A 10,250-nucleotide genomic window follows, 5' to 3' on the forward strand; every position below is an offset into this window, starting at 1 on the left:
TGCTGCTTTAGTGTGTGGGTCTGAGCTTCACATGAGGGGATGGTGAGCTCTGTGCACAGAGCAGGGAGACAAAACAATTCCTGCTCCAGCTGGGGACCAAGGACAAATGATCCAAATCTCAGCCCAGGAGCACAAACACCGTGGGCTGGAGAGAGAAAAACAAGCAGGGTGGGACTGGATGGGCTAAAGCTGGAACTGGACAATGAACTGCAGGATACAAAAGGAGCAGAACTGATAAAACTGAGAGACCCCATGACCAGTTGAGCATTTTGTGCCCATTTTGGTTCATCTTGGGTGCAGCCCTGGCTGGGCTCTTGTGCTGCCCAAGGTGGATCCATGGAGGAGATCCTGTTAATAAATCCGTGCTTTATTCTTTCACTCTATATAGCCTCTGTTTCAGGTCTGCCTTCCCAAGGCATCCCCAGCAGTGCTGTGGTGGTGCTGCAGCTGCACAGGGTGATAAAATCAGTGTAACCAGGTGGGGTTCAGAGCTGTGCTCAGCAGCAGTTCTTTCCTGGGGATCTCAGGATGTTTTTCCATGGCTGTCCCAGAGTGTGGCTCTCACTGAGCACCCGGCCCAGGTAGGTGGAGCAGGCAGGGATCCTGCCTCCAGCAGCAAAGCAAACTGGGACACTTCTGTGCTTCAGTGTCACCTTCTGCCACACTGGGTAGGACCTGGATTCTCTCAGAGATCCCTGGATCTCCTGGGAGAGACCTTACAGTCCATGGGCTTGTTGAAATTTTATATTTTTTTGTTGTTAGGGTTGGGATTAAACGTGTGAGATGGTATTTCTTGTTTGGATTCAGATGTTTATTAGTTCTTATCTGTATTACAGTCTCACAAACCCTAAGTTCTACAGCACTTAACTAACAAATTACAAAATGGAGATGTATCTCTCTCTACAAGGTCTTTTAAAGATAAACTGTTTAATTAAGAAATGGCACTTAAATTATTTTTACTTTTAACTCAGTAACTAACTACTTGTGACTTGCAATGCAGTCTTTTTTATCTAACTACACAACATTTCTTAAACTCGTGAAGAAGAAGGACTAGCTTCTGCTCTAAAATTTTTATGTTGCTTTATATATATTACTGTATTTTAAAATCTTAAACTCTTAAGTTTTTTACTATGTGATATTACACACTTTTATTCAAACTACACACCTATAATCTTAGTTTTAGCATTTAATTTTGGAAGCCTTTTCTATGGCTTCAGGTTAAATGTAGTGTTTCCTTGGGGGTCAGTGTCTGTCAGCACAGAAAGTCTGAAATTCTCAATAACCAGGAAAGGTTACTGAGAATATCAATATATCAGAATATCAAATCAAAATATCAAACATGGACTGTTTGATATTGCCATTGCAAGTGTGCAGGCTTCAAATCAATTGATGAATTCACCTGTTTGCAGTGGTCTCCTGTATCTGAGGTCTGCTCACCTGGGAATGGTTTTCAGTTCCTTCCCTTTGTGGGACTGGTGGGGCCAAGAGGGGAACAGAAGTACAGATCACAACCCAAACATCCAAACTGCCAAGGCTGAGTTTTTGCAGTGTGCAGATGAATTCTGCACTTCTGGCTGCAGCTTTGGGCCAGTGAGTTACTGTGTCATTTCCAGGAGTGCCTATGGTCTCTGTCCCATTGCTCCTGAGATCAGGAGTGTCCATCACTCTGTCCCATGAGTGTCTTTTCTCTGTCCTAGGGGCTGACTTTTGAGGAGGTGGAGAACTTCTTCACTTTTCTGAAGAACATCAATGATGTGGACACAGCTTTGAGCTTCTACCACATGGCTGGAGCTTCTCTTGATAAAGGTACTGAAACCTGTGGGACACCACTGTTTCCTCTTCATCCCCATCTTCTGAAGTGACCTTTTTTCCTGCTTATACAAAGGACTTCAAAAATGAGTGTGAAAGAATTCTTGCAGAGTTGTCTTCTGTGGAGGTCTCTGATCACATGGCAGAGGCACAGCAGCAGTGGGCTGGGGGTAGGAACTGCTGAACCCTTGGTTTGTTCCAGCTTTGCTCAAAAATCATAGACTTTGCCTAGAAATAAGGGCTGGGTGCTGCATTTCTGATTGGGAGCCAAGCAGTGGCAAACACCTTTGGAGCTCCTGGGAGTGCTGGAGGGAAAGAGGAGGAGACTGGAACACCACTGAGGTCCCAGACTGGGCATTAAAATCTGTCCAGAGACTGAATTTCAGATAACCCACAGTCCAGAGGAGAGGGCTGAACAAACCTCAGAGCTGGTGTTTCCTGGGGACCTTGCTAATAATGTGGTTTATTGATCAGCCCAATCCATATCCTTCTCCTCCTCATCATGTTTCATTTTCTCAGCTGCTCTGTCTCAGGTTTGTTCTTAGATCTGACACACTGATTTAAAAAAAAAGGCAGAAAATCCCCCAAATATATTTCAAACCAAGTCCCACCCTGCTGCCAGGATCTGTCACAAGTGCTTTGGTCTTTGGGTTTTTTTAAGAGGGAATTTTTTTAACGGACTGAGGATATAAAATAAAGATGGCAAACTCATTAAAAGAGTTTTAGGCTAAGTGGAAACTCTTGTCTGCTACAAAGTTAAAGCTGATTCATGTAGGCAGCTGCAGACTTAAACATTTTGCAAGCCAGCTATTCCAATTGCTGCTGTTGGGGGAATATTAAGGCATTAATAGGTTTGGGGGCAGTGGAATTACAGAGGGAAACAAATGTGTCACATCTCTTCTTGTGTGTGTCAGCAGCCCTTCTCATCTTGAATTTTTTTGGGAAATCATCTGTATCTTTGGTTTAGAACATCATTATCTTAGGACTTAAAAGAACCTGATAGGATTTCCTTCATTTAAAAGTAAAATACCAAGTCTGGGTGTGCTGCTGCTGCTCTGAGCTCTTTCTGTAGCATCCCAGGGGAGGTGATAGCCCAGCAAATCAAATTTACTCAGTGCCTACAGGAAATTAGCATTTGTCCTGTCATGGAGTATACATTTTCAGAGAATTTTGGTCTGTGTGCAGTTGGTAAATCAGTGTGATTGCTTTTTAATTATGTGTCATTAATGAGCTTGTGCAGCCACTGAGCTGGGAATGCTTGGCTGGGCTAAGGGAACCTTCCTTGGGCAGGGATCAGATTTAAATAAACCATAAATGGGGTGAGCCCTCCCAAAAGTGAAGCTTTCACGAGGTTGCTGGTTACAAACTAACAAAGTAAAAATTACACTGGCATGGAAACTAGGAAGAGGTTGGTATGTGTAATAATTTGCTGTTAACAATGCAGCAAACATTATTATGATTTTAAAAGGGCTGTTTAAAATTTCAGAGGGGAAAAAATGGCTGCTACCAAACAGCCAGAGCCTGACAGCCTGTTTTCTGTGCTGAATTAAAGTCTCTTCTTCTTCTAAAAAGGATCATAAACCTGTATTTTAATGACCCATTTAAAAACACCCAGATTATTTGTTAGCCCATCTTTCATTTTCCCAGCAACATAATAGCTGTCATTCTCCTAAATCACAAGCATTCCTTAGGAGACTTCCCCAGCCTGGGCTCACAGCTGGAAGCAGGATAGGAACTGAATTTGATGCTTATTCCCCTTTTTAGGAGGGTGTGAATTGCACTTTTCCTGGCACTGTGTGCAGCCGGGCTTTCCAAGCAGCCCTGCTGCCAGCAGGGAGCTGTGGGATAACTCCTGTGGGGTTTGGGGCAAGGCATGGATGGGTGAAAGCACAGGGAGAAGCTGATCCCACTGATCTATGGCTTGGAGCAGGGCTGGAGCCCCAGAGAGGTTCATGGAAAATCATTTTATTTGAATGTTGCTGCTTGAAATGGCTGCAGAGTGGACAGGGAGTCAGGAAGTCTGAAATTGTCAGTAACCAGGTTGAGCTGAGCTGGGGTGCAGCCATGGAATTGCTGCTTGCTTTGCCTTGGAGAGGGGTGGGAGAAGTCAGCCCCCCTGGAAGCACAGCTTGGGGTGCTCCTGTGCAGTAATGGCAGTGCTGGGAGGGGGCTCTGGGGCCCTGGTGTCCAACAGGATCCCCTGCACTCAGGTTTGGGGTGTCTCCAAGGAATCTCCTTTCTTTCCTCGTGTCTGGCTGTGGATGTTGCACCAACAGCTCTGCTCTGGTCTGGGAGCTCTCCTTTTTTCTTTTTTATTCTCCCTTTCCATCCTGGGGTGGCCCAGGGCAGGAGCCCTGCTCCCATCACCCCCAGGGCCATTTGGAAAACAAAGCAGCAGCCCAGCTGTCCATTCTCTTGGCCACATGTGTGATTAATCCCAAGCTGGAGGGAAAAGTGAAGTTTGCCATCTGCTGAGGCCCTGGCCTGGAGCAGCACTCAGTGAGGCATTGCTCACAGTGCACTTCTGGGAATCAGAGTGGAAAAAAAGGATAACTGTGTCAGACTCTAAACTTGCATAAAATCACTCAGATGGCTCATTAAAGGAACCAGTGGGAGATACCAATGCATGAAATTTTAGAAGCTTTTCAAGATAGAAATGTGGAACTCATTTTTGATGATGTGAAATCCAGGAGAATTTCTATCCCAGAACTCCAAACCTGGACAGCCTTTAAGAGATGTTCCCCAGACAGCACCTATTCCATTTCATGGTAAAGAAATTATTCCAGCAGGTTTGCTTCAATTTTATTTGCCTTCCTGAGCTGCCTTGAGGTCTGGAGCATGTGTGAGGATGTGAAAGCAGAGATGCTTTCCCTCCTCCTTTTGATTCCTTAAAAACCAGCACAGCACAGTCCTGCAGTCCCTGTGGAGTCATTCTGGCATCAAACAGGAACGATGGGATGGAGCTGACACTTGTGCACTTGGATCAATAAGAGAGGAAGCAAGAACTGCTGGCCATGAGTGCAAATTCCAGCTGGGAAAACTGTGGCTGTGAAAGACAAACAGGAGGGGAGGGATCAAGAGAAAAACAAACAGGAGGGGAGGGATCAGGAGACTCCCTGCAGAGATGGAAAGAGTGGGAAAAATCTCAGCAGAAAAGCATAACTTATAATTAAAGGAATTAGGACAAGGGGCAATGGTTTTAAATTGAAAGGCAGATTTTGATTTGGTGTTAGGGAGAAATTGTTCCCTGTGAGGGTGGGCAGGCCCTGGCACAGGGTGCCCAGAGCAGCTGTGGCTGCCCCTGGATCCCTGGCAGTGCCCAAGGCCAGGCTGGATGGGATTGGAGCAGCCTGGGACCGTGGAAGGTGTCCCTGCCATGGCAGGGGTGGCCCTGGATGTGCCCTAAGACCCCTTCCAAAACAAACCATTCTGGAATTTTGTGATGAAGAAATCATTTTAACTTTTTTTTTTACATGTAAGGCTACAGCCATAGGGTACCTAGGACTCCAGGAGAGGAGGATGGCATCAATGTGAAGGATCTCAAGAGAAATTTTACATTTACCAACACAAATTAAGTGAAATTTGATGTTGTTGTCTGAGGAAGTACAAAGTAATAACTGCTGACTGGAGCTACATCACTCATGGAGAAAGGGAATTTCACTCAGAAAGAATAATTATGTGGGAAAAGCAGGGTCCTATTTGAGATTATATCTATTTTACATTTACAATGCATCATTTCAATTTTCTCCTGCATTATTTAGTCATAGGAGAGGTTTTATGGGGAAAAGGAGCTGATGGTGGTTGTGAATTCCTCTCAGAAAACCCCAGATTTCACTCAGGGGAGCAGAAACAGGGTGGAAGGTACCAATAATGTAAACATCAATGAAAAAATCTCATTAGAAATATTTTATGCAGTTTGTAATTAATCCAGTTACAGTACATATTGGATTATTATTTCTTCCTTTCTGACACACTTAACTCTCCAAAATTCCTGAAGGCCTAGGGGGGCAGAAGCCCATAAGGATTCTGTGGAGGAAAGCACAGGCTGTTTGTGGTTTCAGTCTGGTTTTGTGATGCACCACTTCCCTTTTTCCCTTGCTCCACAGCTAAACATTGATCCCAGGGGCTGTGGATGGCATTTCTTTGGGTCAGGCTTTGTAGAGAAGCAATTTAACTTTAAATACACTCACACCAGCCTTGTGAAGAGGCTTTTCTTTTCCCATTTGTGCAGCAAAATCACCTGCCTAACCCTGCCAGATTGATAGCTCCATGAATTGGATGGAATTTTCTAACGGTGGGGAATAAAACTCCTGCTTGCTTCTCTGCTGCCAGTCTGGGGAGAAAAGGGAAATAATTCCTTACAACTCTTTATTTTATTGCAAGGTTAATCTGGTCTGCTCCCTGCAGGAGGGTGGGTGGGTTTGTTCTGCAGTTATTGGGTTGCAACAGGAAAAGGAGTTTTTTGAATTCCCAGTTTTTGGAATTCCCTGCTTGATAGAATTGAATGCTGGATAATGTGGTGGTGTTCGCAGGGGTCTCAGGATGAGGGAAGAGATGAGAATCTTGATTCCATGTTTCAGAAGGCTGATTTATTATTTTTGCTATATATTATATTAAAATAAAATGATATATTAAAACTATACTAAAGAAAGAAGAAAGGATTTCATCAGAAGATTAGCAATGATAACAAAGTCTTGTGACTGACTAGAGTCTCAACACAGCTGGACTTGTGATTGGTCATCAAGTAGAAACAGTTTCACATGCTGGGTAAACAATTCTCCAGATCACATTCTAAGACACCTAAACATGGAGAAACTGAAGCTTCTCAGCTTCTTTGGAGAAAAGATCCTAGCAAAAAGATTTTTCATAAAATATGTCTGTGACAGGATAGCATTCCTTGGAGTGCTGTCAAGAGGAGCTGCCTCGTTGGTCAAGCTCATTGCAGCCTCTCTGAGGACACCAGGGCTGGTTTCCCCCAGGAACAGGAGTGTGCTGCTGTGGCTGGCCCCTGTGTGACCCTGTGCCCTCCGTGTGTTGCAGTGACCATGCAGCAGGTGGCCAGGACCGTGGCCAAGGTGGAGCTGTCAGACCACGTGTGCGACGTGGTGTTCGCGCTCTTCGACTGCGACGGTGAGTGAGCACAGCTCGGCCAGGCTGGGGGAGCCCAGGGCAGGAACCCTGGGGGAAATGCTTCTTCCTGCCATGCTCTGTGTCCAGCTGATGCCCTGTTGGATTATGCCTTTTCTGACCCAGAGATGGGGCAACTGAGAGATGATTTAAAAACTTATACTCCATTTTCAGTCTCATGAGAAGGGTGAGACAATACAGATGTTGTAATTCACACCATCACATTCAGAAGCTGACTATTTCCTAATTACATTATAAGTGTTTCTTGGCCTATCAGCTTTAGCCACACCATGCTGTAAATGCCTTTATTGTATCTGTGGGGTGCCTCATGGCAGGAAGGAATGATGAATCTGACTCCATGTTCTCAGAAGGATCATTTATTATTTTATGATACTATATTATATTAAAGAATGCTATATTAAACTTTAGTATAGTTTAGTATAGCATTCTTTAATATAATATAGTATCATAAAATACTAAAGAATACAGAAAGGATACTTACAGAAGGCTAAAAAGATAATAAAGAAAACTCTTGACTCTCTCCAGAGTCCAACACAGCTTGGCCCTGATTGGCCAATGAGTCAAAATAATTCACATGAAACCAATGAAACAATCACCTATGGGTAAACAATGTCCAAGCACATTCCAAAGCAGCAAAACACAGGAGAAGCAATGAGATAATTATTGTTTTCCTTTTTCTCTGAGGCTTCTCAGCTTCCCAGGAGCAAAATCCTGGGCAAAGGGATTTTTCCAGAAAATATGAATGTGACATGCCTTAAATCATCTCAAATTACCCCTCATGGGCCCACTACAGTGCATCTTTCATAGCTCTATTTCTCCAAAATATCCAGTCTTTTTTACAAGGCCGTCCTTTGAAACTTGTTTCTAGCTCCATTTCTTCTCTCAAAGTTTGCACACAGATGCACACACTGTATAAACCTTCTGTCAGGCTTTGACAATTCTCTACAAATCCATTTCCCACATTGCCCCTGCCCTTTTGGGAAGGGTATCCAGGGGTACCCACCCTGTGAGATGGGGATGTTGGAGCACAGATGGGAAGGTTTGGTGTGCACACTTTGCTCCTTTTCCCCCACCCAGAGAACTCCAGTTGGTCGAACAGAATGAGCTGTTGTGCTTCAGTGTTGGAAACGAGCCAGGCTGGGGCTTTATCTCCAAAGTCCTGGACAAATGTCAGCTTAATTTTTAATTAATTAATAGCAGCGCTCTGCCCTGCTGGAAACTAGCTTTGCAGAGGCTGTGAGTGCCCTGGGGTGGTTGTTGTCACACTGAAGCACTCCTGGCTCAATTTAACAGGAGTTACTGGAGCCTTTGCCAGGTGACAGCAGTTCTGACTTGGGAAGAAGGAAATTCTGCATTTGCCCAAAACTGCCGGGCCAAAATCAGAGCCTTGGCTGGTACCCAGCTTCTCCAGCAGTCACCAGCATCTGGCAGCTCTGAGTGGCAGTACTGTTGCATAAGTATGAACATTTAAAAATGTATTTAATTAATTTATTCCTTGTTGTCCCTCTTGGTTTCAGCCCCACCTGCTCCTTTGCACCGCCCTAAGGTCACATCTCCTGTTTTATTTTCCTCTGTGCTTCAGCACCACTGTTGTGATACAATCTTCATGCCAGATGAAGTGTAACCAAATATTCCCTGTTTGCCTTCTCTCAGAGGAGAATCTCCTAAATATTTTGATAGCAAATCTTTAGGGGGAAAGACTCTGGTTGCCAGAGGAGTCCCCTGAGGAAGAAACCAAGTGGAAAAGCAGGCACAGACGTCTTTATTATTATTATTTTGTTGTTCTCACTCCATCAGTGTTTACAGACATTAAAAACCTGCAGCACTGGAGGGAATTTTGCTCAACCCTTGATAGTTTGCTGGAATTCTGCTGCCCAGTGGCTGCATTCTGCATAACCTCATTCATCAGATCAACAAATCTTCCCTTCTACTCCATTAGGAAAATTTGTGCACCTACAATTTCCTAAACCACTTAAAGCAGTGTTTCCTGGGAAGACAGGGACATTTGGTTTGCATTTGCTTTTCTGCCTCCTGCAGAAGGAGCATCATCCATGGGGTTGGGATTTAAACTCTGTGGCTCAGGAGCCCTTGCTCAGCAGGATATTTGGGAGGTGGGAGCCGAATGTGGTCTGTGTTTTTGCAGGAAAGAACACTCATGGCTGCTGCCCTTTAAAGTTGTCATTCCAAGGAGGTTGCTGGTGGGTCTCTGACTGTTTTTCCTCCTTTTTGCAGGGAATGGAGAGCTGAGCAACAAGGAGTTTGTTGCCATCATGAAGCAGCGGCTGATGCGCGGCCTGGAGAAGCCCAAGGACATGGGCTTCACTCGGCTCATGAGGGCCATGTGGAAGTGTGCCCAGGAGACAGCCTGGGACTTCACAGCTCCCAAGCAGCAGTAGCAGGGCTGGGAAGGAGCACCCCCATTCCCTGGATCAGCCCCTGGGCACAGCAGGCTGGCACCAGGCTCTGGAGAGCCCAGGCTGGCTGTGCCAGGAGGGTTTTGTTAGAAATCCACACCTGCTGAATGTGCTTGCTGCTGGCTCCTCCATCTTCCTCTCTCTCAGGAACAAGGAAAGGACTTGCACTGGCAGCACCTCTGTGGCACGATGTGCCCTGCTCCAGAGCTGGGCCCCAAATCACCTTTATTTAATGCTATGAAAAATGGCATGGGGGGTTCTTTTGGTTCTCAGGCTGCTCCTGAGAAAAGCCAGGAAATTCCTGCATTCCCTGGATCCCAGGCCAGGATTGCAGCCAGCCTAAAGCTGCACCTGCTGCAGAAGGGCAGCTAAAAGCAGTGCAGCTCTCCTGCCTTGCACAAGCAGGAGCTCCCAGACTGATTCCCTGCATGGGGAGTTGTACTGGGAAGGGCTGGCAGGTGTGGATTGCTGGGGGCTGACCTCTGTAAAATTGCTTGTAAAGATGTTCCTCCTTGCAGCCTGGCTCTGTGTCTGCATTGCTCCACATCCTCCCCCAGGGCTGGGGCTGAGGCACTGAACGTGGGTGCTTTGGGAGTTGGGAAAACCCCTGTGAATTTCCAGAGCTGGAAGGACAAAGGGGATCAGTCACTCCTGGAGTATCTGTGCCATGAGGAAAGGCTGGGAGAGCTGGGATTGTTCACCTGGAGAGAAATTCCAGGGTGACCTCACTGTGGCCTTGCAGTACCTGGAGGAGGTGACAAAAACATGGAGAGAGAATGTTGACAAGGGCCTCAAGTGCCAGGACACGGGGAATGGCTTCCCACAGCCAGAGGGCAGGGCTGGATGGGATATTGGGAATTAGGAATTGTTCCCTGGCAG

General features: G+C 45.7%; 1 protein-coding gene across 2 annotated transcripts in view; it reads left to right on the forward strand.

Moving 5' to 3' along the window:
* Positions 1–9,888, forward strand: part of MICU1 (mitochondrial calcium uptake 1) — a 95,009-nt gene extending 85,121 nt beyond the window's left edge. For both annotated transcript variants that reach the window (XM_058810279.1, XM_058810280.1), the window contains 3 exons: positions 1,698–1,806; positions 6,850–6,939; positions 9,190–9,888. In XM_058810279.1, coding sequence (XP_058666262.1) covers positions 1,698–1,806; positions 6,850–6,939; positions 9,190–9,353 — 363 coding nt within the window. In that variant the 3' untranslated portion in view covers positions 9,354–9,888. The remainder of the gene's footprint in view (positions 1–1,697; positions 1,807–6,849; positions 6,940–9,189) is intronic.
* Positions 9,889–10,250: the final 362 nt, after the last annotated feature.

The sequence above is a fragment of the Ammospiza caudacuta genome, chromosome 9, assembly GCF_027887145.1.
Source record: "Ammospiza caudacuta isolate bAmmCau1 chromosome 9, bAmmCau1.pri, whole genome shotgun sequence".
Lineage (NCBI taxonomy): Eukaryota > Metazoa > Chordata > Aves > Passeriformes > Passerellidae > Ammospiza > Ammospiza caudacuta.